Source organism: Bombus impatiens, unplaced genomic scaffold, assembly GCF_000188095.3.
Source record: "Bombus impatiens unplaced genomic scaffold, BIMP_2.2 scf_0463, whole genome shotgun sequence".
NCBI classification, from domain to species: domain Eukaryota; kingdom Metazoa; phylum Arthropoda; class Insecta; order Hymenoptera; family Apidae; genus Bombus; species Bombus impatiens.
This window is the reverse complement of record NT_176882.1, coordinates 936,980-962,676: the sequence shown is the minus strand read 5'-3', so window position 1 is coordinate 962,676 and position 25,697 is coordinate 936,980. Positions and strand designations below refer to the sequence as shown.

Genomic DNA, 25,697 nt, shown 5'->3' with positions numbered 1-25,697 from the left:
TAGTTTTCCTCGTAATACTCGCCGGTAATAATTTCATTTTGTAATTACAATTGATCCATTTGTACATCTATATCTGCTCCGTATATGCATATGCTCTTTTCATTAGTAACGCCACTGTAATTGAAATAATCCTTCGGTCTTGTTTATCGAAGTTCTCGATCGTCATCGATCGGCTGTCGCGACATGAACGACGCGTACGAAGAAACGATGAATAAAAACCAACGATTTATTCACCGTCTGTTTCGATATGTTACAACTTGTCTTAGTACTCAATGAATTTCTTTCAACAGGAACCACGTCGATTACAATTACGCTCGATAGCTGGTATAAACGGGTCTGTTTAGCTGGCAACAGGCGAAACGTATGCGCCAGACGTGGCCGAGGTCACTCTCAGATCTGCAACGTGATATTAACCCTTCAACGCGGTTCGACGTATAAAGTTGCGTCCTACTTTTCTACGCCTAAGTATCCGGAGAAGACAATCGGGTTTTTCGATGTACAAATCACCGGACAGAAACCGGATAATAGGTCGAAATCGTTATGCAATTAAGGACACACGACTGACTCCTTCCACGATCGTATTCGAGCCCGTATTTAGTCGCGTCAAGCTTCTCGTTCAAGAGCCTTTTAACGATCGAACGGTTCTCGATGCGCAAACATAATGATCGTTCTTTCAACGGAGATTAAAATATCGCAACGCGTTAAACAAACACTCGATCCACGAAACGCGATGATTTATTGCTTGCCAAGCAAAGCGTACGTATATACTATTCGAATGACTCATTTCCATTTCGCAAATAAAAAGATCACGGCGTACTGCGCGAATTGATTTGACAGCGACTCATAAAAGTATTCGAATACTTATGGAAGTCTTTCGCGGATATATCGCGTGTATCGTGGAAACCGTTTTCAGAATTCATTAGCATCGTAGGAATATTTGACTATTCGACTAATTATATTGGTAATGTTTGAAGCTGAAACTGAAAACCTACAGAGAAGCTACAAGATATTTATATTTAACGCACGTGTACATTTCGCAAAGATCAAGGTACTCAAGGACAATCAATTATGGATTATAGCAAAGAAACAAGATATTTAATGAAACTATTCTTAACGCTAATTGTACGTTTAAGACGGCTGTTCGTGCTATATACTGGCCTTTTGTCAAATGTATATACGTTTACGGTAATTGTCTTGTAAATTTTATATTCATTCCTGTTTGAAACTGTTGAGACATCTTTAAATACGTGCGCGAGACAGCGTTGGTAAACGACAAAGAAAACATTGGACAGAGAAAATAAACGTAAACATCGAAGTTTAGTCTGTCTGGAAAACGATCAATCATTTCATCGCGATGACGCCGATCGACGCAACAAAAGGACGTCATTGCGCAAGATAAAAAGTAACAATTAATAATCTACGTGCAAGGTTCTTTACTTTCGAGATATCATAACATTAACCGCGATTCGAATCTTTGGACGTCAAGGACGAACGACTTTTAGTCTCCGTGACATAACTCTGTCACTTTTATCTCCTGTCTAACAGTGCCCATTTTGGAAAGAAAATATTGCTCGACTCGTTGCGACAAACGTAATTGACGTGCATAATGACGTAATTTACGGTTGCGATCGGTGTAACCGCGGTTATCTGGGTGCGCCAGAAAAATCATCTAAGCATGGAACGATAAACGTTCTTTCCTTCGACTCGCGATATTCGTGTCCCAGATCACTTTCGTCAGTTCACAAGCTGTGGCAAAATTGAGAGAAAATGAAAAAGAAAAAAAAAAGTCGAAAGGCTCGTGATAAAAACGATCCTTGGTCCTTCAGAAAAGCCAAAGGGCTTTTCCCTTTCCACGTATTCGTAACGTATTCGTAATCATATCGCGGAAGAACTATATTCAATTAGATCACGAGATCGCGAACTTCGTTCCGACAGAGGTTTTTGTACGATCGGTCAATCTGTCATTCGATGATACGTACATGATTTTTATTCAACTTGCAACGTTAAGGTGTTCGGAAAATTATTGCTATAGATACATCTGTTTATAACGGTATTATCGAATTATCTTAATTAATCTTTTAATACATCGAAACGCCTCGGACACGGTGGTGAATATCAATAAAAGACACCGTAAATCAAGATATAGATCAGTTTTTGTAATATCAATTTCGCCATGTTCCAAGTCCAACTTCACGCTACTATACGTGTAGAATGCGTCATTATCTAAAAAGTGGAAAAATGATCGGGAATCGTTTTCGTTACGAGCTCTTTAATTTTACTCGTCGTTAAATATTACACCGTTAATTCTCCGCAAATTCTCCGTAAATCGGTCCCACGCCAACAGGTTAGCGGAGTCTCCGCTAAGATGGTGACCAACTCCGTCATTGCAACACGATCAACAGAGTATCCTCCGTCGTATCTCGTATCGAAAATTCGATCCATAAATATTACTTCGAAAGCCAATTATAGCTATCTCACGATCGCGCAGATAAGTGCGCGGGTTAAAATATCGATCCGACGATATTAAGTGGACGCAATAACGGAATGGTTAGTGCTTCCTGTTCGTGTGCTACGGCACGCACCACCTGGTCGCATCGAGCTTTCCAAAGCCGCGTAAAACTCGCCCGATTCAACTCATACGCTTCGCACGGTTGACACGTTCTGGCAAGATTAATCAGCACGGAACGTATTCGTCGATATTTCACGTCACACCGCGATTAATAGTTCTTAACCTTGGCGTGATTCTGCTTTTTCTCTTACCTGGGCTCCCTGGCGTAACTCATTCCAGTGGGAACCGCGCGTTCTGCTCTTGGAGCGGTACAAACGTAGAATCTGTTCCGTAAGTAGCTCAACCGTAAACAACGTTATGTCGTACGATTTAATAGCTCGAAGCTTGCATTTGTTCCGATTCGAACGTCAAAAATTTGTTACATAATTTTTTTGTGAAATTATTCTTTTAGACGCGTAACTTTATAATATCGTATTTTATGTTTTTTCGTAAGAAACGTAACGTAAAAAGCGTGAGTGAAATCTCGTTAATTTCGGAAGACGTAATTCATGATTAATGTAAAAATATGATAAACGCGAGGTTTATTATCTTTTTAACGCGAGATTGTTTAACCTGTTTAATTTCTGATCTGACAACGATATTCTACTTGTTTATTTCTCTACTCGTATGAAATTCAGATACGCATGTTTTTGCCGATTAATCGTGCCCGTACGACACATCGGCTTAACTCTGTTGTACCGTTTCTTCGTCACATTCGTATCCGTTTCAGACACCTTTCCTTTTCCTAACATCGGAACAAATATCGATACTTTATTCTTGTTGGAACGTGTCGGATCGGCAAACAGCATCAAATCTAATACACAAAATTAGCAAATAGTAAACTACATACACATATCGAGAAGCAAATATTTATATCTGTATTTTAATCTTATCTATCGAAATCTAACTTTCATCTCGGCTCACGTAAACTCAACCGAGCCAAACTTCAACGAGTCGACCGTCGTCAGGTTCTCTTCTCCATTTCTCAACCTCTAACATTCCCATCAACTTCGAACTTCTCCAGTCGTTCCACCAAACTAACCGTAATAAAACCGCCTCTAGCATACTTATTCCAGAACAAGCTGGTTTTCCATTTAGCCAGGTAGATCCAAGATAAGTTCACCGAGAAGATATTTCGTAATTTGAATCTAGGTACACCGATCTCGGATCGAGGACCAAAAACGTGGCCGCGACACGTCGCAGCGGCCACCGCTTTATCCCTTCTCCCACGAGCGCATAACGCTTGATGTCGGTGCTAACCACGGAAGCTGGCCTCGACGAGCAATGTCGTCCAGTCTTACGAGAGCCTTCTTACTAGTAAGAACGAGTCGTCGTCCAAGTGTCCCTTTCACCCCTTGCTTCAAGTTAGCCTTTCGTTTTCTTCGAATCGGTTCACCAGGGTCGCTCAAGCGTCTGACCCGTGTTTCTGACCCCTGACGCTCTCTCGAGTTAGCTTTTCGATCGAATTTACGAACGTTTAGTGGACGGTGCTTAGTCGGCTTGAGGGAAATCGAAGAAGCTCGCGTCGAATGAGTTTGTTAAGAAGCAAGAATATTCGGTGCAAGAAGTTATGTCATCCGCGGAGAAGCCTGACATTGGAAGCTTCCTGGCGGAAGCCCGGTTCTCGGACGGAGTCGAGGTCAGTACTTGCCATAACTACGTAGAATTGAAACTGTCGGAAGCCAGGTTCGATCGGTGACGCGCGGACAGAGGGATGTGACGACTTTATGGATGTTCCTTCTGTCAACGTGCGGAGCGAACAAAACGTTACCACTTCAGATACACGTGTTCTCTTCTTCAACGATAGAGTAGAATGAAACGTCCTCGTGATCGCTTTAAAATTACCTTTCAAGAGTTTCAGATTGAACAGGGATATAACTTTGAAACTCTTTCACAGAGAAGATACGCGGAAGATTATACAGAAGTACTGGCCAATGCACGAGTGTGAAATAGACGAATTAACGACCAGCGATCAAAAGCATCGCTTGTTATAGGAGCGATCTTGTCATTTTGTAGAATCGACTGTATCAAATGTACGTTGTATACAATTTAACGTGCAGTGTCCGACGAAGGCATTCGAACATTTGCTAAAGAGATTTTTTACCAAGATCACTGTGTATGCTGTATCTTAATTTTTCACTAAGCGTGTGTTTCCAATAAATAGGTCTTATTTTTTATATTTAGTATAAACTTGTGATTTCAAATTTGATGCATCTAATCACGACGATCGTGCCTCTTATATTATTATAGCGCTAATGAAATTGCAAGAAGTTACGTATAACACACGCAATGTATTCACGAAAGTTTTCTACGCCGAGAGTTGAAATACTTTCGTGGACCACCGTAGCTTCGATCTATTCCCGTATCTCCATGTGGAACCGGTCTCACGATTCGCAAACATCGTCGCCCAGCTACGCTGAAAGCGCAGACGTGACTGATTAAAATTCCCGGTCAAACACCAGCGGATGAAACTAATCGGTTAGACATGCTTACCAGAAAGACGTTGCTCGATACAGCGCGTATGTGTCCCAGCGATCGCACCATATTTGTACCGATATCGAGGATACCGAGCTGCGGTGTCCGTCCGTTGCACGTAAACGCAGATCTGGTCGCAGTTCCCGTCGACAAGTGTCTGTTGCTCGTAGAATGCTGGAATGCGAAACTCGCGGAATCGAATTAAAACGTCACCGACCTGTACCAAACTTTACGGAAACATCGTATCCAACGGATTCACCGATTTGCAGAATTCCGTTCCTATTCTCGTAAAAATAAAAATTTGATCGTCGCATACGCGTATAGGTGCGGTAAGAATCGAAATTAGCGGAGTTTCCGTCAAACCGCGAATTTTTATGCGAATTCATACTTTTGACAATGTAATTCAAAAAGTAAAACCTCGGTAGAAAGTTGTTTCACTTTCCAAGAATCGTAGAAAGCGCTAAGCTTTGCATATTTTATACATCTTTTCGTATTATGCGCATTCTGCGCGATTTTGTACTTTCAAATTTCTCGTAAATGTGCAAACATCCACAGTCTAATGATCGAAATACCGGCTGACAGGAATAGGAAACTCGTAGGTGCAGTTCGTCCGTGAATTACATAATGTGCCGGCTCCACGCTTTCTGCCAGTCAATGGAATTTCCGATGGCACGTGGTGCATCGTATCGCGATATCGAGGAACAGTGCGCCGGTTGCAGGTGTATCGGCGATCGGTACCATCGTACGGCAACCAGCCAAGAATGTTAATCAGAAGTTAGCAGGAAATGTGGCACGCGAGCACGATTTAACCGCGAAACGCAGGCTTTTCATCCTGAGTCTTTGATTCTTTGCCATATCAATTTCCTATGTTAACGAGCTTCCTTCGAGTTTTACCTACAGATAACACTTTTACAACACGAAGATCATGTACCGTGTTAAGCAAAATACTATTATCTCGTTAATAGCAACAAGTATCGTTACATAGACATAGAAAGTTTCACATTCTGTTGGAATAAAATAAAAAGCCGATACATGAGATAAATTTTTCTCTGACAAGATAACAACTGATTCGTGTTTTAAAGATTTTTCTGTTTGTTTGAAAATTTTTGATACAGCTCGATATAAAACAGCATATTCCCGGTATTTCCACTATCGATAGAGGATAACAATTTTCTAAAGCCAAGTTCCATCGGAACTATTATCTAAAAATCATGCTACCGTTATGTGTACATACGAGTTGTATTTTGTTTATATAGTATTACTCATTGCTACGTCATACTGTAAATTGGTGTTGCGAGTTGCTGACTAATATATCGTACGAAGTCTACGTTCGCAAGTTACATATAATAGGAAAGTATATCTGTTCGCATGGTGAAAAATTTTCACCTAGTGTTCCAGTGAAACGCGAAAACGTGCACGGAGGCGGTACCTTTGGCACAAATGGTATTTGCAAATATTTATTCTGACGATATTCTCGGCGATTCCGAGCGACCAAGCGTGACACGCCCGTGCGTCGAACGCTCGAGCGCAGATAACGCGATCGTACGCGGTTTATCAGTGGGTGCGCGTGTTAGAATGTAGAAATCCTTGGATTTGAGCAATCCGGTCGGCTGCGAGGAAACCGCGGATCTGCTCCGGATACGTCCTTTGCACGCGATTCCCTCGTCTAGTACCGGTCAGCTATGTAAACCGACGGCAAACGATCGCCGCTGCGCGTGAAAGTAACGCGCGATTGCGTAAACCGCTAAAATAACCAGGACACTTTTGGCTTTCCTTGCGGGTCCTCCGGTATTTTGTCCTTGACTTTCGAGGTCCTACCAAATTTGGATTGGACAGTTCGCGAAATGCAACGTGATGTGAAGTTATATTTTGAGACAGTGACGTAAAAAACTTGAATTTCCTCAACTTCTCGACTTAATCTTCTGTGTTCTTTGAATTCTCTTCGATCGAATCATATTTTTGATCATTCGCGAATTTGTGTAGTTCGAAGAAAAGATGAAATAATCCTTGTAGATGTACGCGACGTTTGTCTCTCTTATACTGCAGACTTTGTTACGACGTTAAATATCTTTCTATCTGCTGAAACCGAATTTCGACATAAAAATTCAACGTCCATGCAACCCACATGTGGAAATTTAGGAGCCGTGGCAAGGTCAACCTAGCGTGTAGTTTCCAAGATTTTATGGTCGTTTTTATGGTAGTTCCGAGGAATTTTAATAAACCACTTTGACGTTACTTTCTACACGCCTGAAATTCGAGGGGAAATTTAAAAAATACGTTTTTCTAAGCTATCGTCGTTATACCTTTCGAGGACTCGAACTCTAATGGTTCAAAGTTTAACCGCGAAGAATCTCAATGCTTACACCTCGATCCGCAAATCGAGCTTTCGAAGCTTATTTTAACAACGCTATTCCGAAACACGATATCACCTCTCTATCCGATACTTTGGTATTAGAAAAGCTATATGAATACACGATCACGTGGTAATAAGATTGCTTGTTTCTCCTGATCCTGGTATCAGCGACCTTCGAAGCAGAAACGCCGAACAACTTAAAAATCTAAAGACGGGTGAACGCAAATCATAAGAGCGCATAGAGATAGACCCACGCCTGGCTATACAGGAATATCTCAATTGCGTAGATTAAAATTCCTACCGGAGTATGCTCGCTCCAGAGAGCCGATAAACGGGAAATGGATGTTTGAAAAAATATTCACCGGTCGGTTTTGCCTAGACCAAACCTTTTCCAACGTTATCGCGACTGGTAGCTAGATTTTATTAGACGTTTCTCTCCTTCCCCGCCTCTGCAATCTGGAATCTCGTGCATTTGGAACGCACGAACGGATCAACGTTCGCGAGATCGCGGGAGCAACGACGCGTGTGGATCGAAAGAGCGACGCGCGTTGCGGAATCGATCCCCCTCGTCGAGCGCACGAGAACGTGAACAGTTGGGGTCCGGTAACGCGAGCAACTACGCGCGAATTCCGAATTGGAAACACAACCCTTGTTGCTTTATTTTCGGCCCATTTTCCCATCTTCGTCGAAGAATTCTTAGATTGATGGAAAATAACGAATTACACGCGCACGCAAATACCTAACGTTTAAATCGTAATGAGGCTTAATGAGGCAATTACGTTGCGCAATTTGTAATAGAAGTAAATGCGACGTTAAGGATTACGCGTGAGTCGAACGCGCGTCCAGAGATTCGTAGTTTCGTTCGATGTCCGCGGCTGCGATTAACGCAATGCGAGTCTTCCGATCGCAAATTGCAGTCTTCGGAATACGGACGTTAACGTCGGTACGAAGTTTATCGTTGAAAGTGGCAGAGTTGGTTAAAGAAATGCAAGTTGGACGATAGCGTGAATCGTCTCCGGTAATAATTTATTAAAAAAAAAAATAAACCGACAAAACTTTTGCGCTCATCTGATAAAATACTTCCACGAAATATAAAAATCTTTACGAATCAACGAAATACCTATCGAACGCAAAACCTTATCGAACACCACATAGACGAGAAACTTGCAACTTTGAAACGTTTCGCGAGCAGTGTAAAGAACGCTGACGATAACCAACACTCTGTGGCTTGTGTGATTTTAGAGACGGTAAATGGTAGGATGGACAACTGCGGAGGCGGTCAGCGCCTGCCCCCGGACGGGGACGAGTTTCCAGCAGCGTACCAAGAGTTCGGTGGCAACAGCCAGCAGTACCGTTTCGTGACGACGAGCACGGCGACGGCGAGGACGTCGACGATGATCGCGAACGGTCGACTCGTTTGCAATGAGAACGAATCCTTCATGAACAACGAAGGTTTCAAGTTGCTCGAGAACAACGTGGTCGCCGCAACTGGCATTATTTTAGCCGACAACAGGATCACCGGTTTGACCAACGTGGAGAACGTCTGCCAGGAGGTGAGCAAGATCGAACTGCCGAGCATCGAGATAAACGGCAAGATGAGCGTCGAGAACGTTTGTCAAGATACGAGCAACGTACTGGCTCGCGAGGTCCGCGTACTCGAAGACTCGAAGCCGTACATCGCTGATGACTTCGTTAAAAAGGCTGCGTCCGTGACCAACTACTCCAGCTACGGGAATCAAGGTGACGCTAACATTCTGGTGTCGGAGAAGAAGATCGAAATCACGGGTTACTATCACAAAGACGTGGCCGTTATCGAAGAGGCGCAGGACCATACCGAGAAGGATACCTTGGACACGCCTCCGCCATTGCCGCTCACCGGTAAACTTTCCTTCCGTGTTTTGTCAGTGTATATATATATATATATATAGAATTGGATTATATATAGAAGCTGGTTTTTAGATATTAAATACGCAGACCACAGGGAAAGAACAAGTTCTATGTTACAATACTAAAACTTTTCTTTCGAATCGATCGTCGAATTAAAGACATTCTGCATTTTTCACCTTGTCGAATATTTGAAAAATATCGCTTGTCGTAATATATCGTTACTTGTTTGCGAAATTTCATCGACGTATCGCCTATTTTGTGGCAGACTCGTGTTACCGAATCTAAAAAATTGTTAACCTTTGGAATATTTTAACTATCGACTGCCATCGGGATCAACAAATATGGACTTGCGAGGAGACATATAATCGATATAATTAGAGTTTGTGCAAAGGAGTTTTATAGATTCTTTATCTGCGATTTTTTCATTCGCGTCATAGTTCATGTTCGAATAAATAGATTCTGCTGGTTCAAGTAGTTCATTTGACCGGGTACTAACGAAGATTTAATTCGAGTAAATAAAGTTTCTATAAAGTAAATTCCACTGTATTAAGAATTATAAGCTAGAAGTCTGCTTATTTCATTCTATCGAGGGCTAAGTAGTCGATGTAAGCAGTTCATTTAACGAGAATTAGCCTAACGAAAGCCAAATCTCCGTACGTATTCTTCGAATCTCTCCTCAGTTGCTATAGATACTCAACTGTGAACGTTCACATAATCCCTAATCACAGATTATCTATATGAATTCTTAGTATTCCATTGTTACTATCTTATCGCATTGCTAAGTATTCGGCATTTCTTTGGTCTTTCAGGTCCGCCCAAGTTAGAGACAATCTGTCCGCCTAAGATAGAGTCAATCTGCCCACCTAAGTCAGAAATTATTTGCTCGCCGTACACGAGAAACGCGATCTTAGAATCGACGCCACGAAAATTTTCATTGAACGGCGACCTTCGACGGCAGGACGACAAGTCTGAACGATCGGTTAGGGACAAGATCGCTATGTTTTCGTCGCAAAGCAGCCTGGATGGTCCTCTGTTCCCTAATTCGATAGTGGCCGCTGCTGCAACGAACAACGTCAGAAGATTGTCCAAGTACAAATCCACGGAAGACGTGTGCAGCGACGAGAAAAGCTCTGGTCAGAAGGAGAGGACATGCTTCTTCTCAGACAGAACGCAGAGTTCTTTCGATTTGACAGATTCGGGAAGAAACGTTAGTCAAGATCCTGGGAAGAAGTACAGACGATCGCCAAGTATAACGCAAAGTTCGCCAGTGACGTCGCCGACTATTTATACTTCCAAGGCGTTTCCGATCGTTCCACAAAAGCCTGTCACCTCGGCGACGACGCCATTGATCAGCTCGTTTGAAACATCTTCGGTGCCTAAATCACCGGCGAAGAATTATTCGTCGACGACTTCGAGTCAAAATGCTCCGAGTGTCGCGATAAAACCTGTGACATCAACTGCGTTGTCTCGTGCCACCAGTTTCTGTGCGTCGAGTCCGTACGGTCAAGATAGAACTTCCACGCCGAGTGAACTTCCCGCGTCGCCGCAAATTACTAGAACGAATTCGTTAGCATCTACGTTCAAGAGGCCCAATGAGGATATTAGGAGAACTAGTTGGAATCAGTTGATCGAGCAGAGGAAGAAGTCGATATCGAAACTGAGAGGACTGGTCATTCCTGAAAAAGAAACGATATCGATCGACGCGCCTATCGTTGATTTACCTGAAATCAAGTCGCGAGATTCGATACTGTTGCATCAGGTAAGTCTATTTTTACCGAACCTTAGAAGCTATCGTCGAAAGAAATCAAAATCCTGAAATTGCATCATCGCTTCGCCAAACCTGGCGTCTTTCCTCGAAAAATAGACTTTTAGGTTTTCGTTTGTTAACACTGACATGTAACAAAACTGAGACTTATTTCGATAAAAACGGTGATACAAGCCACTCTACTAACAATATTCGTTCTTGGAAAAATTCTCCATTATAAACACACACAAATTTTCAAAATACGCAACATCTCTCCTCGAATTTACCCTACTTACCGAAGATAAGTCTATCTCCATGGCAAATATCAAGCGATATTATATTCAGAACGAATCAGAACATTTCCCGTCCTTTACAGCTACCGAAAGTGAACATCCAGGACAAGTGGGGTTCTCAGAGTTCCTTGGCGAGCAACGCGAGCACGGCCAGCGTGCCCTTGAAGGCGACCACTTCCTTCAAGATGCCAGCTCCTCAGATACACTCCAAGTACTCGCCAGCCTTCAAAAGGAAGAGCCTCGCGGTATACGGCACTTCCTCCTCGAGTAATTCCTCGATAAACAGCGCTACGAAAAGCCCGTCGACAACTACAACCACCTCTACACCGCCGCTCTCCGAACCTCCGAAAAGCTTAGAGAGCATCTGCAGTCCAACGCGAAGCGATTACAGCTTCGAATTCGCGTCTACAGCCAGTTCACCAGAGGGATTACGTAACAGGCCCAAAATGACGCAGAGGAAGACCAGGATGGATTACGACGACTCGGACAATGATTCGGCAGTTAGTAGCTCGCAGAGTAGCATTTCTCGAGGCTTCAGTCCACCGATGTCACCGGTTCCCTCGGAACGATCTACGGTTTCGTCAGAGAGATCCTACGTTTCTACGGAAGCCAACTATCCACGACGATCTCTCGTCATGGACAGCCCGACTAGAACTTACGCGAGAGAAACAAGCGCAGAATATCCTGCCAGATCCAATATCATAAGCGACAGAGCCTTCATCTCCGAGAGATCTTCGTCGAGCAGTAGCAGCTCCGGTCTTAGATCGCCAACGACAGATTCAAACTCCAGGAACTCTCAGATACCTCAGAGGCAATTGAAACGATCCAACAGTACTGACACCAATTGTAGCACATCTTCGACTCTCACTTCTGGATCTCAGGCGAGCGCCGAGTCTCTGTCCAGAAGAGTACTCAAACCGCAGAGCGTAGAAGCTATCAATCGCAAAAATATTCTGGCTAGTGCTAGGTGTAGGAGCGGCAGGGATCTCAATGGATCCCCGTTGATTCAGAGGAAGTTTTCTGACGATGAATGTCGATCGACGATCACCGAGAACGGTGAAAACAGCTATCAGAAAAATCGTGTCAAGGATACAGTTTCAGGTACACAGGATGTGAAGATCGCTTATATAGAGGTAACAGACTCGTTTGGAGAGGATGATTCTTTCGAGAAGGATAGCGAAGAGTCGAAGCTGCCTTCGAAGAGGAACGTAACGTCCTCGACCGTGAGGCAGTCGAAGTTCGAGATAATAGAACCTTCGAATGATTTGAAAATGTGGGTTCGTACAGAGGCGAAAGCTTTGGTTAAATCGCCCGAAGAGAAAATGGCTAATAAAACAGAAAAGAAATCTGACGTCGATATTAGCGCCGTAGATAACGGTTTGAAGAACAATAAGTCTGCCATAATCGAGGAACAACAATTCAACTCGGTCGATCTGTCGTCGACCAATAGACGAAAACAAGGGAACGAAAACGAATCTGGATTGCTGCAAGTATCGAAACAGCGATCTCCTCCTAGCATACCTCCGAAGAAACCTGCCGAAGATCAGAACGATCTTCTGACGATCCTGACGACGAAGAGTAGATCTAGGTCGGCGATACACGTGGATGATGGAAGTTTTGGTCGATCGAAGAGTCAGATGAGCCTGGAGGATATTCTGAGCGCGAAAGCAGACACGAAACTGCGAGCTCAAAGTGGCGAAACGAGAACCGAAAGGAGCAGTACTCTCTCCTGCAACGTTCAGAACAGATCGCAGTGGGAACCTAAGGACAATCGATACATCAGAAGAAGCTCGTCGATGTTAAGCGAGTACTGGAACGAGGATAAGCCATTCTCGAAGATGGGAACGTTGGGAAAGTCGAGAGTAACTGACAACAGCGGAGACGAAATGGCAGAAGCGGAAAAGTCAAAATCGTTGCTATCGAAAATACCAACGACCAGAAATCTTGGTCGAAGAAGCATCAGTGTGACGGACATGAAGAAGGCTCTGGAAGTGAATAGTCCCACCAGCCCGCAACAAACTACTGTAGCTACTCATAACCGATTTCCCAGTTTGGACAGCAGCGTGGACGGAAACGTGTCTCCGGTTGGAACCGATGTTGACACAGACAGATGCTGCAGCGAGCAGTTTGGAAGTATCAGTTCGTTGGCCAGTAGCACCAGCTTGATTTCGCAACAGGAATTAGCGCAGCTAGTGGAAGAGGCGAGTCTCGAAGAAGTTCGAGGTGCTCACGACGTGATCGTTGTCTTACTTCATAAGGAGAATCCAACCGGTAGCGTTGGAATCACTCTAGCCGGAGGGGCGGATTGTGAAATTAAAGAAATCACGATTCATCGAGTACTGGCACATTCTATCGCTGACAAGGATGGCCGTGTGCAGAGGGGAGATAGGATTCTAAGTATAAATGGCAGAGGCACGCAGGGTCTCACGCACAGAGAAAGCATAGCGGTGCTCAAGCAACCCAGATCGGAAGTTGTTTTAGTTGTTTCTCGAGCGAGGTCAGAGGAAGGGTGCAAATTGAAATCACGGACCGCGAGTGTCGAAACTATTATCGAAGGTAATTTTGATGAAATTGCACTATAGGTAATTAATACATTGCGGATTTTAAAGAACAGTTCATCGCACAAAGTACACCGCCGTAGAAAAAAACTGGATTTTAAAATTGCTTTTCTGTAAAAAGATCCTCTATATCCGATGTACCTACGATGTAATATTTAATATGAGAGACAAATTTCTGTATAAATCTTACTGTTTCAGTTGATAGAAATATTTATAAAAATACAAATTCGCATAAATATCCGCAGTCTAGCAATCTTAGGAGATACGTTTAATTCGTAATAACCAATAACGCTTTTTTTTTCAAAGGATTCGAGACAAACGACACCTCAGAGGACACTGCGTGGGGTCCGCCGTCAGTTGTAGCGGTTTACAAGGATGGAACTGGTTTGGGATTCAGTCTCGAAGGAGGTAGAGACAGCCCCCTTGGGGATAGACCGTTGCTGATCAAGAAAATATTTACCGGTATGTTTTCTATTATAGATTTGTCTCTTATATTTATAACTTCGAAATCTAATAAATATATTACGATATAGGAGGTGCTGCCGAAAAAACAGGTGCCTTGAAAGCAGGGGACCAGTTATTAGAAGTGAATGGGTACGATGTGACACGTATGTCAAGAATCGAAGCGTGGTCCCTCATGAAGAAACTACATGACGGCGAAGTAAACCTCCTAGTCAGGCACCCTGCCACCAAATCGTCGTGAATGATAGTCAAATAAAAGTAATCGTTCCGAACGAATCATCATGACTGCATAAATGTAACGTTATTACAAAACAACAAATTTCGAATGTGAGAAACATAATGATTTCGTAGCAGGCAATTTTTTTGTTGAATTCGAAGGATACGATATGTGCACCGTTTCGACGATCTCCTGATACATTCTCATGTTCGAAATCACAATGTATCGCGTACTTAGTTTGTCTTTTCGTATTCTCAAAAAATAACAAACATTTCGTTGGAATCTACTTACAATTAGGATTCACATATTGTGCTTATATGTACGTATATCGAGATAGCATTTTTAAGTAATTATTTGAAAAATCTCAGTCCACTAGGAGATTTCTTTTTTTAATGTCGTACCATCGAGTACGATGTGTGAAGTTTGTTTGCATACATTTCATTATTGTAAAGAAAGGAATGCTTTTCCCAATCTTACTATTAGTCTGCATTATAAGCTTAATCCAAGGAATAACGTGCATATAAATATGCATTCATTTTATGATTTTGTTTAATACAATGTTATGAAATAAATGAAGAAAAATGATTTGTAAATAAGAATAGCGTGCAAAAATTTGAAATGCAATTGTTCTAGAAATATGGCATATATAATATAAAAAAAAAGAAATGTTAATATAATGCATTACTAAAGTATTTAAATGTAGACTGACATTCGTTTCTAGGTCGCGTTTGTTAAAAATCATGCTGTGATATGTATGTGTGTTAATATGAAAGTAATAAGCATTAATAAAAGCGGCTTGTCCTTAACGAATTCTTTAATAAACGATAATTCTACAAAAAATATTTTACCTTAGAATATTTAGAAAAAAATATTTAATTCTTTGATTTTAGAAACATTTTCAACATGTTTCATGAAACAGGATATCGTAATCTAATTTTGTTTTCACAACACAATCAGAACTATAAAGATATTTTTCAAACTGTATTATATTATATCTTTACTTTCAATCAAGTTTACAGTAACGAAATAAAGATTTAAAAACGTCTTAAAGCTCACTTTTATATATATAATAAAAAAAATTAATACGTTACATGTATTTAGAAAAATTAATACCAATAATATTTCTTTGGTACACGATCCTCTACAATTCCCATTTTATCCATAATATCCATTTCAAATGTCTTCAATTTTGCCTACAAATCAATGAAAATCAATAATACACTCCCCTACTGACATAATGTTATTAGATTGCAGGTTGTACATACTTCGAATGTTAATTCCTTTACGTCACTTTCAGTAGTATCTTTAGGTTCTTCAACATACATATCTGGAGTTTTGTAATCTACAGTTTCTTGACTTGATACAGGTATGGGAATAATTCTGCCAGTTCTAAGAGACACTCTTACATATTCACCATCTTGTGTATATCTCCATTCTATTGCAGTCCCTTTCCTAAAATAAATTAAATATTTAAAGCTATAAACAGCAAGCTATATATACATATTTCTCGATATTTTATTATACTTACAAATCTGAAGGATCTATTAATTGCACTTGAGTCGTAACTAATAATGGTTGTTCTACACGCAAGTAAATTCCAGGAAAACCTTTCTTTTTCTCCCGTACTATTACTTTTGTATTTAATCCATGAACAATAACCCAATTTCTCTCCTGTATAATATCGTGTACTATTCCTTGTTTTCCCTTATCAGGACCAGTTAAGAGTTCCACCTAAAAAATAAAGTTTTAATATCAAAGCCTTTGATATAACACATATAAATACATACACGATCACCACGAAAGAAACTCCAATCTTTTATGGGTTCAACTGGTGGCCAATCTCTACGCTTCATAACCCAATTCTCATATTGAAAATTTGTTGACCATGGTCGATGGATAGAATAGTACAATTTCTTATTTGGTACTATTTTACGTTTAAGAAATTGTGGTTTGCCAGGTGGAGATTTCCACAATACCTATACATATAAAATATTATTTTCTAATCTAAATACCATATAAATATAAGATACAGTAAATATTAATACAAAACAAATTCACATACACGTTCTGAAACACGGTCTATGTAGCGGTCTGGTAAATTCGCATATTTTTTCGACCATTCACCTAACTTTCCAAATAGAATAGTTGTGAGCCTCATTACTTGCAATTATATATTAAGTAGAAATTAAAAAATATTGACACTGTAAAATCTCTTATAATATAATCAAAATCTTAGTTTCCTACTATCTTAAACATAATCTAAATTACAATGTAAATAACCTTCGAGAATCTGCGATAAATAGAGCTGAACCTAACGGGCCAAAAATTTATATAAATGCGCATACGAGATGGCAAGATGAATCACGTAAGCGCATACTTAAAGATGATCTCCCTTAACTATTGTGTTTCATGGGTATTAATTTATGGGATCTCAAAATTTAAATTCAACTAAGTCAATACCTTTTGTACATTTTGTATCATTATATGTTAGAATAAATAAACATTTGTATTTTCTTTTTCCTAGAGAATAGATAGAGAGTTTTAAATATTCAAAATTTGTCCTAAATACATTTCTATTGAACATATTCTGAAGTGAATACAATTGTAAACGTAACTTTATTTCATGTTACCATTTATTTAGATTCTTCTAGCGCCATATTTAAAAGAAAAGATATTATATAAATGTATCATAAGTTATAAATTGAACATATATATGTAATACAAAGGTAAAAATTTACAAAGCGGAGTAATATTATAACGATACTCGTTAAATAGAGGATAATACCACATAACTGAATACGTTGCTAGTATTACATAGATTGTACAGAATAATAGGTTATATTTCATATATACGCAAAGTAGCAGAACAATGCTATTCCGGTTGAAAAAATGTGTACTTCCTATACAGATGCGACAACTCGTAATGTTTCACACGAATAATACAGCTCAATTAAAAATAAAAACGATTTACCATTTGAGAGAACCGAAATACTCAAATATAATAAATCCAAGTCTTAATGTACGTAGATTACTACACTCTGAAAATCAAAGCAGGTTGCCACCGTTAATGTTTGGATATCCTAAGCAATGGAATTTTTTTGAAGCGATGCAGCTTTATTTCATTTTGAATTCATCTATTGACCCGGAGTTTCGTATACAAGATTTTATAATAGGAGCTCATCAGGTATATATTTATTGACGTGTCATATAAAAAAGCTAACACTTTAAGTAAAAAGAATACAACGTTGAATAAAATAAACAGTGCATTGAACTAATGCTTTAATTTTAATGCTAAAACTTTAATAATATGGATATATATTTCAATAGTACATATATGTAATGTCGAATATAAAATTACATATTTAATAAAGCTGTAGCAAGGAATGTTTTCTAGGCGTTGATAGCAATATCTACGGCTTTAAATATGCGAGACTATGAAGCATTAAATGGTATGGTAAAAGAAAAAGCTATAAAAATACTAAGGCACAGAGTTGATCGCTTAACTCCAAGACAACGGGAGCTACTTCTTATTGATGATGAATCTCTTGTGTTTCTTCCTTATTTCATAAAATTAAGAAGGAATAAAGGTAAACTCATGCTATTATAATCATATTTTTGCTATTATTTTTTTCACTTGATACAATTATGCTATAGATAACAATGATGCAGTCGTTCATATAGGAATACAGGGATTGTTTACGAAAAGTTTTTTGGATAGAGATTCATATGTGTATATTCATTATATATTTGAAAGGATGTATAAAAATGGAGTAGGAAGCGAATGGATTGTAAGGCTAGTAAGTCATACATCATTTTGGTAGATTTTACCATTATATAATTAAATAATTAAATAAAATTTGTATCCCAATATAAATTACTAGTTATACATTTTATAGCAAATATTTTTACTTTTTTTTGTAAGTCACAGTGTGCATGTATATTGAGAGGAGAGAATTTTTTTTAATAGTTCTATAAATATGTAAATTATTTTAAACAGAATATATAAAGCTTTTTAAAATATATCCTCTATATTATGTTTAATTACTTGTATTGTATTTCCCTCTATGTTTCTTTTCTCAAATATTTACAAGTTTCAGTAGAGGGGGTATGTAATCTTTTATATGCAATACTGTAGCACCAATAGGGATACCATCTTTTGACACAGAAATCACCAATGGTCCCTACAATAAAGATCTATATAAAGGTTACTGTAATCAAGTAATTATTAAATTGCTTCATATAAAAGTATTTTCATATTAAGTAGAAAGTAGATACCTCATTGATTTGGGGATTATGAATCCAACACTCTTTCTCGTGTTGATCTTGAAATAAATTATTTCGCTTTGCAGGAATAGAATTAAAAAAGTTAATTTCTACATTTGGTAAATCAAGTACTTTGATTCTTACTATATTTAAATATGGTTCCATAAATAGAGAAATTTTAACTCTACTGCACATCCTTGCTTGTTTAAACAGTACATTTATTGTCTGAGTTGAATATGATATAAATTTACTTAAATAATTAATGATATCTGGACGTTTGTCTATAATATTTAAAATATATATTAAAACAATAGTTAAAAAACATTTCTATTTATGAATACATAATGAGTACAACTAAAGTTACTTTTATAAGTAGCATCAGTAAGACGAAATGGTTTTGTAACAGAGACAGCAAACATTGGAATTTGATTCCGTTCTTTCCCTTTAAAACAGCTATCAATTGCTGCAAATATTTGTTGTAACATATATACTTTGCAAATATGAAATATAGGATAAGTTTATGTGTGTATCCACGCATTATATGTGCTGTATTAACAACTTACATTTTCCTACTTCTTCAAATAATTTTGTAACAGTTATATCTTTATTAATATATTCGCTGAGATGTTCCATATATAAACCATATTTACAATTTAATTTCTCATAACTCGGTCGATGACTAGATGTAGAGTATGCTTGAATTAAATTTCTAAGATTCTTCTTGCTTTTATACACATTCACTGTTGGTACCTCATGGTATATCTCAGGATTAAATTCTCTAAAAATAAACATATGAGTTAAGTATAAAGATAAAGAATGAAAATGGAAAGAATGAAAAAAAGGTCAAAAAGTTACTTTGAAGGTAAAGTTTGACACATATCTAAAATAACAATTAATAGTTCAGGATCATTCTCAAGGAATGCAGACAATAGTTCACTTTCACATATTGCATCTTTTCTTAAATATGCTTCTGGAGCATCTGTTGCAAGCATATAACTTTCTTGCATTTTAAAACCATGTCCAGCAAAATAGAATAAGCCTATATAAACAGAAGAATAATTTAAGTAATAATATATTTTCTAATTTACACTTTTTACATCTTACCATACACTCCTTCAACTAAAGCTTTGCTAAATATTTTTATTGCATTTTTCATTTGAGTAATTGTCAAATTGAGGAGACAAATTACTTCAAATCCTATTTCTTTAAGAAGATTACCAATGCACGCAGCATCATTTTTAGATGTTAAAAGACATTCATGGTTCTCATACTCTTCATTCGCAATGACCAAAGCTATTTTTGCAACTGCTTTACATTTTGGAAGATCCATCTATATGAAAATGTAATTAATAAATTAAGATATAATGATAAAATGTTAATGAAATCATTATCCATCTTTACCATTACACGAGTTCTTTGCGTATAAATTTCACTGATATCGTTATAAATATAACAATAATATTTTCCTTCATTCTTCAAACTAAATTGTTTTACCTAAAATCATACTTTAATAAAGCAGACATTATTAAATATTGTTAGAGAAATAACAGTAGTTTGCATTACATGCAAAATGTTAGATGTTTCTCCTTCTAGTTTAGTATTGTCATGGAACCATTGGTAACGTGGTTTGGAATAACTATTGGCTTTACAATGAATTGTAAAATTTTCACCTTCTTTAACTTCTAAAAGTGGCTGTGGTTGTTCTTCTATCACAACAGGTGTAGAAAAAATTTGTACAGTTATAGCCTTTGAAGTCAAAGTTGATATGAGAGTTCCATCATTTTTAATTTGAAATACCTTACATCTATATTCTCCTGCTTGAGAAGCACTTTGGAATAAATAAAATAAATGTTACAATGACATAATAACCAATAAAAGTATACAAACATTTTTCCTAAAAATGTACCTAACTATAATAAAATCAAGCACATCAGAAGTACAGTGTTGCAATTCATTATTATTATGGTACCATACGTAATTTGGTAATGGCATCCCAACAGCTTTACAGCATAGACGAAGACGATGTCCAAATGATACTTTCAAAATGCTAGTTTGAAATTCCTCTGTTGGATGCATAATAATGCTCAAAGGTTCTAAGAGCATTGGTATTCAGGAAATAGTAAGTTTGTAATTTTTCGAATAAATAGGTCACAATAAATATTATCATACCTGGATCAGATATAATTGAAAGAATGTTATAAAGCTTGCAGTCGCTTAATAAAGTATGTAAAATCTCTATAGTACACATTTTAATACTTAATTCAGAAAGCAGCTTTTGTCCAGGAGAATCGTTTGGATGTTTGATCTCGTTTAAAGATTGTATCCACAGAGTACTATACATAAAACGTATGCAATAGAATGATATATTTTAAATTATAATACCTTGTATTTTTTAAATACTACTGTTTTCTTACCATGGATATTGAAGCTCTTCAGCTACATGATTTGCTAATGTTATCCAAGCTGCGTCTTTATTCAATGCATTAACTATCTCATTATATACAGTTACTGGTAAACATTCAATATACGTGTCTTTATCAAAATGAGTCATTTTTATAAAATTTATATTTCATATATTTATTGTGAGAAAACGGTGAAAGTAAAACACTGTATCACATACACAATGACATTTTTACATTTTAAAGCACAAAATGTAAAAATAATAATCATAATTAAGTTAACATTTTAATATAATTTCAGTTTACAGTTTTCTTTTTACTCATGCAACAATTTTTATATATAGAAAGAAAATGTAACGTAATTGTAATCCATAATGATCTTCGCAAATATACAATCGATGATATCCTGTTCTCGATCGATACAGCAGAAGCGAAAAACAGTACAAAAATTATATATCAATTATACATGCGAAAAAAAATTATATTAGTTAAATTTCGTGTAAAGGAAATATACAAGGTATAACTAACTATAGAGAGAAATTTTTCATATACATAAAATAACCTTATATCGTTCAGTCTATAAATATTTATTCGTTTAAAATAACATAATAAGTACAAATAAATGTAAACAATACGTATATTTGTTAATACGCAAAGGAAGGAATCGCAAGAGCTAATGTAATATATTTCGAAACAAATAAAAAGTAAACAATCTTTCACTGATTTACGTTTATGAGCATGTGGTAATAAAACATGGATGTTAATCTGTTTTATCTACAGCGTTGTACATTGCAAGACCAAACGAAAGAGCGAGCTTTTTGGAACACCCCGGAAAAGTGTCGTCAGTCTTTTATTGCGGGTACGATGGAATGGTGGGGGATCGGTGTGACCAATGAGCCCGCAAAAAGCGGCTCCTGCGCGATGCGCGTGGCGCGCTGCGCCGCATAATCTTGCGTATCAGTGATCGGCAGTGCCATCCAGAAGGCAGTAGGTTACGGGTTCTAACGTGGTGAAATTTAGGGAGCCCTTATTGGTGCGATCGGTGAAAAAGGAAAACGTGTGAGGGGGTAGAGGGTACACGATAGTAGGTGCACGATACTCGCGAGTGTCGGGAGATCTAGTGCCGAGCCATCATGGCGAATCCACGAAAGTTCAGTGACAAGATCGCGCTACACAAACAGAAGGAAGCGCAGGAAAGAGCGGCGTTCGAGGCGATCATGCGAGAAGTTTCGGATGTCACAAGCAGAGTAAGGAAATCCCAGTAGGTCCTTGCCATGGAGGGATATATCTTCATATTTTCCGTATACCTTCCTCGGTTCAGATGTTAGAACGTAAACAACGGGCATTCTCTCTCCTCGTTGCGCCGTGTGTCGACTCTGTGCGTGTGTGCGTGTATGTATGTCTCTATGTGCTCGTTTTGCTATACGATCGAGACGTGTGTATGAGTCTGTGACTAGCTTACTATCAGTACTTGTGTTAACGCGCACAGCTACACGCACTCGTCCGCTGGCCCTCTGTTTCTCTTTCCTATTCGTTATCGTAGTGTGTCGGACGGAAAATGTATGTGTCTCTTCGTTGGTCGCGTGTAAGAGTGTATGAATACGCGTATATGTAGAACGAGTATATACTCCGGCATACTATGCGAAACGTACTGTGCGCTTGTTTGCCACCATCCGTCCTGTAAGTTCTTAATAAATGCATACGTGTGCGATCGACAATCGTATCCATCCTGCTGACTTGTTCGAACAGACCATCGTATTTTCAAGAAAATCTTCGTTTCTTTTTCGAATCGATCACCCGTATGCATTCTAATTAAACGTTCGCGATTAGGAAAAGTCACTGTGTTTCTTCGTTTCTTCTTCGCTGAAAACTAGTTAGAACCGTCCACGGTAAACGATCATCGTGTTTGTGTTTCTATTTACGCGACATACTTTTATCCACGATCGATAGTGACCAAATGAACTGTTCTTCGTTTTACTAATAGTTTATCGTTCGTTCAGATACGCTCAATTTTCCTTCAAAGTCTATCGACTTTCAAACCATTCTCGTGGAACGAACGTATTAAGTCAATCGTATTCGTTGTTCTCAGGTACCGTCGCGACTTCGAAATTGTTAAAATCGTGTTCCGTAGAATCACGTGTTTCAGTTTGATTCAAGATAGAGTCTATGCAAAGTATGTTTTTGCTCTCTCGCAAGACAGGGAAACAAACCGTGTTTTGCTTGAATCTACGGTATCACTGTATAGATGCATCGCACAAGCGAATTATCGATGAACATATTTAGCCTACTCTAGTCGCGAAGGCAGGATCAATTTTTCGAATATGTTGAACGATCGGTCAACGACCTAATTTTTCGCACGCTGAAAACACCAATGAAAATCGCCCTCGTTAAGTATAACATTTCCGGTTCCGGGCACCGAAACAATCTATCGTCTCGCTCCTGCGCGAAATTGCTTTCCTTAACGTTCTCGTTTTTAAACGATAAAAGGACGATACTTTCTACAATGACAGAGTGTTATTAACGGAATTGCGTACAGCCCATTATCAAAATCGAATCATCAGTGTTTACGAAAAATCAAACAGATAAGATTAAAATTTCATGGTCGTACGATCTTTTCGATCTTGTAAATTCCATTTTCCGTTAAAATTAATTATTAACTGTTAACTGTTGAACATGATAAGCGTAACGAGGTCAACATGTAAACGTTCGGTTTTCGAGAGTTCCCACGTGAATGTTACGAGTCGCTCCTAGGATTTCGCGAGACGATTTTCAACTTTCAACTGAGAAAGGTAAAAAAGTGGCTTGATTCACGACACACCGATCGCGTTTTTTCGACAGAGCGAGCGCAGCGCCTTCTGTCGTTGTTTTACGTGGAAACATTTGGTTCCGCGGGAATCGCGCGAAATTGGCGCGTTTTTCACTAGACGGGTACCGATAACCGTACAGCTATTACATAACGCTGGCATTGTACTAAATGCGGAAGCTGCGTTATACGTTAAAGTTCACCATTCGATCAGTCGATATCGCTGCGTTATTTACGGTACGCTGACTTAATCTATGGGTCGTTGGAGCAGACGCGCGCGCGCGCACGCTCGTGCACGTTTTCAGGTGTCCGTCGAATTCTTCTCGCACTACGCATTTCTCTTTATTTTTCTTTCACGCTCCGTTCGGGCATCGTAGTATTATCTGGCGAACGTTGGAATGTCAGGGTAATTCAAAGTTTCGTGATACTTTCAATGGCTCACATAAAAATATTCGAACACTTACCATAGAAAATTTCTATGGATATATTACGTGCATGATACGAAACTTCTTGTTCGTACGTTGGTAAAATTTGAAGTTAACAGGGCATATACTGTAAACATATATTTAGAAAAGATTAGTATATAGCATGAATAACTATCTTAAACACGTAATAAACGTTGACGATGATTCTACTGAATATTCAGACTTATTAATATAACGAATTGACCGCGTAAATACTTTCGTGATTCCTACAAAACATATTACTTGCACTAAATATCTATGTATTATACATTTTCAGATTTTTATTTGAAATTTCACCAATATTAAGAACGACAGTCTGGTTTCACTGCAGTTTCAACGAAATTTCAAAATGTTTCCGATAACACGTATAATATATTCGTAGAAGGTTTCCACAAGTGTTCGAATACTTGTCTCAACCACTGTACGTTTCCCCGTCTGATGGATGTTTTCGAGCATTTTCGTTTTTCAGATCGTGACTGATTTCGTTAGCAACGTGGAAAAGTCACGAATTATCTGTCGTGATAGTTCGTAACGTTTGATTTATCGAGGAAATTTTTATTTCCATGAAATAATGTGAATGGAAAATCTTAACATGTGAAAAATATTTACTATTACATTGTACGTAATCGCATCTGTATTTACGAATCAGCATTTATTCTATTAATCAGCGTCGATAATTCAGATCTGACCAGTTAAAACCGTGCAGAGTATCGCGTCTCTATACCATTTTTCATTTCCTTCGCTTGTGCTTAACCCGCGCGCGACGCGATCGTAGATTTTTGCGTCTCATACACGATCTTTGATCCGAGTAGTGATTTTTGATACAACGATTCGCCGAGCTGCACGCTTCTCAATCGCTATACCGTTAACGGCCTCGATAACGATTACGAACGCGGCGGTTAATCGCTCGAATCGTTCCAACTCGATGTGCCACTCGCGCATGCCTTAATCTCTCTATTGTCGAATGGGAAAAACAATGATCGTTTGTTAACTACGTTCTCGACGCTTTCAACGACGTTTACACTTGTTTTAATACTTTCGGGACTGATAGAACAATACGTTCCGACGTATCTCTCAGGAAGATTGATCGCGATAATTTTCCTTACGTTACTGTAACTTACTGAGATATACAATTCTGTGATAAATAGGACTATGATATATTCTATTCTGTAAATTATGCTTGACCCTTCAGGTACGATTATATCCTCGCAATTCGTTCCCTCGAAACGGA

At 38.7% G+C, this 25,697-nt stretch overlaps 5 protein-coding genes across 14 annotated transcripts in view; 3 read left to right on the top strand and 2 right to left on the bottom strand.

The window, feature by feature from the left end:
• Positions 1 to 15,347, top strand: part of LOC100747974 (serine-rich adhesin for platelets) — a 60,217-nt gene extending 44,870 nt beyond the window's left edge. For both annotated transcript variants that reach the window (XM_033321501.1, XM_012387191.3), the window contains 5 exons: positions 8,619 to 9,254; positions 10,073 to 11,022; positions 11,384 to 13,856; positions 14,165 to 14,320; positions 14,392 to 15,347. In XM_033321501.1, the coding sequence (XP_033177392.1) occupies positions 8,619 to 9,254; positions 10,073 to 11,022; positions 11,384 to 13,856; positions 14,165 to 14,320; positions 14,392 to 14,561 (4,385 nt within the window). In that variant the 3' untranslated portion in view covers positions 14,562 to 15,347. The remainder of the gene's footprint in view (positions 1 to 8,618; positions 9,255 to 10,072; positions 11,023 to 11,383; positions 13,857 to 14,164; positions 14,321 to 14,391) is intronic.
• A 160-nt stretch (positions 15,348 to 15,507) lies between these two features.
• LOC100748099 (probable 39S ribosomal protein L24, mitochondrial) lies at positions 15,508 to 16,877 on the bottom strand. The gene is made up of 5 exons (XM_003490576.4): positions 16,600 to 16,877; positions 16,325 to 16,513; positions 16,066 to 16,268; positions 15,803 to 15,989; positions 15,508 to 15,730 (listed from the first exon to the last, which is right to left on the bottom strand). Exons 1-5 carry the CDS (start codon positions 16,693 to 16,695, stop codon positions 15,644 to 15,646), a joined length of 762 nt encoding a protein of 253 aa, XP_003490624.1. The 5' UTR covers positions 16,696 to 16,877; the 3' UTR covers positions 15,508 to 15,643.
• A 324-nt stretch (positions 16,878 to 17,201) lies between these two features.
• Positions 17,202 to 18,411, top strand: LOC100747853. Its single transcript, XM_003490574.4, has 3 exons — positions 17,202 to 17,721; positions 17,932 to 18,124; positions 18,192 to 18,411. The coding sequence occupies exons 1-3, from the start codon at positions 17,407 to 17,409 to the stop codon at positions 18,356 to 18,358; spliced, it is 675 nt and encodes a 224-aa protein (XP_003490622.1). The 5' UTR covers positions 17,202 to 17,406; the 3' UTR covers positions 18,359 to 18,411.
• Positions 18,412 to 18,446: 35 nt separating this feature from the next.
• On the bottom strand, positions 18,447 to 21,777 carry LOC100747854 (mucosa-associated lymphoid tissue lymphoma translocation protein 1-like). Of its 2 annotated transcripts, none has more exons than XM_024368559.2 (11): positions 21,215 to 21,777; positions 20,970 to 21,133; positions 20,707 to 20,893; positions 20,364 to 20,628; positions 20,202 to 20,294; positions 19,905 to 20,130; positions 19,656 to 19,839; positions 19,364 to 19,578; positions 19,165 to 19,263; positions 18,813 to 19,081; positions 18,447 to 18,731 (listed from the first exon to the last, which is right to left on the bottom strand). In XM_024368559.2, the coding sequence occupies exons 1-11, from the start codon at positions 21,349 to 21,351 to the stop codon at positions 18,600 to 18,602; spliced, it is 1,971 nt and encodes a 656-aa protein (XP_024224327.1). In that variant the 5' UTR covers positions 21,352 to 21,777; the 3' UTR covers positions 18,447 to 18,599. The 2 variants fall into 2 exon arrangements, with proteins under 2 accessions (XP_024224327.1, XP_012242763.1); XM_012387340.3 differs by having other exon boundaries at positions 18,447 to 18,718; positions 21,215 to 21,771.
• A 341-nt stretch (positions 21,778 to 22,118) lies between these two features.
• LOC100747412 (CREB-regulated transcription coactivator 1) overlaps positions 22,119 to 25,697 on the top strand; it is a 62,167-nt gene continuing 58,588 nt past the window's right edge. For 6 of the 8 annotated variants that reach the window (XM_024368619.2, XM_024368618.2, XM_024368623.2 and 3 more), the window contains exon 1: positions 22,132 to 22,446. In XM_024368619.2, the coding sequence (XP_024224387.1) occupies positions 22,333 to 22,446 (114 nt within the window). In that variant the 5' untranslated portion in view covers positions 22,132 to 22,332. Of the gene's footprint in view, positions 22,447 to 25,697 lie in introns of all 8 variants that reach the window. The other 2 variants (XM_024368624.2, XM_012387266.3) reach the window with 2 other exon arrangements.

Coding starts and splice junctions, on each gene's coding strand:
- LOC100748099 (XM_003490576.4), bottom strand. CDS start 16,695: ATGAGGCTCACAACTATTCTATTTGGAAAGTTAGGTGAATGGTCGAAA. Junction 16,269..16,324: donor GTTTCTTTCGTGGTGATCGT/GTATGTATTTAT, acceptor TTTATTTTTTAG/GTGGAACTCTTAACTGGTCC. Junction 15,731..15,802: donor TAAAGGAATTAACATTCGAA/GTATGTACAACC, acceptor ATTGATTTGTAG/GCAAAATTGAAGACATTTGA.
- LOC100747853 (XM_003490574.4), top strand. CDS start 17,407: ATGCTATTCCGGTTGAAAAAATGTGTACTTCCTATACAGATGCGACAA. Junction 17,722..17,931: donor TTATAATAGGAGCTCATCAG/GTATATATTTAT, acceptor AATGTTTTCTAG/GCGTTGATAGCAATATCTAC. Junction 18,125..18,191: donor AAAATTAAGAAGGAATAAAG/GTAAACTCATGC, acceptor ATTATGCTATAG/ATAACAATGATGCAGTCGTT.
- LOC100747854 (XM_024368559.2), bottom strand. CDS start 21,351: ATGACTCATTTTGATAAAGACACGTATATTGAATGTTTACCAGTAACT. Junction 21,134..21,214: donor GAAGAGCTTCAATATCCATG/GTAAGAAAACAG, acceptor TTTTATGTATAG/TACTCTGTGGATACAATCTT. Junction 20,894..20,969: donor TTCAATTATATCTGATCCAG/GTATGATAATAT, acceptor CAATGCTCTTAG/AACCTTTGAGCATTATTATG.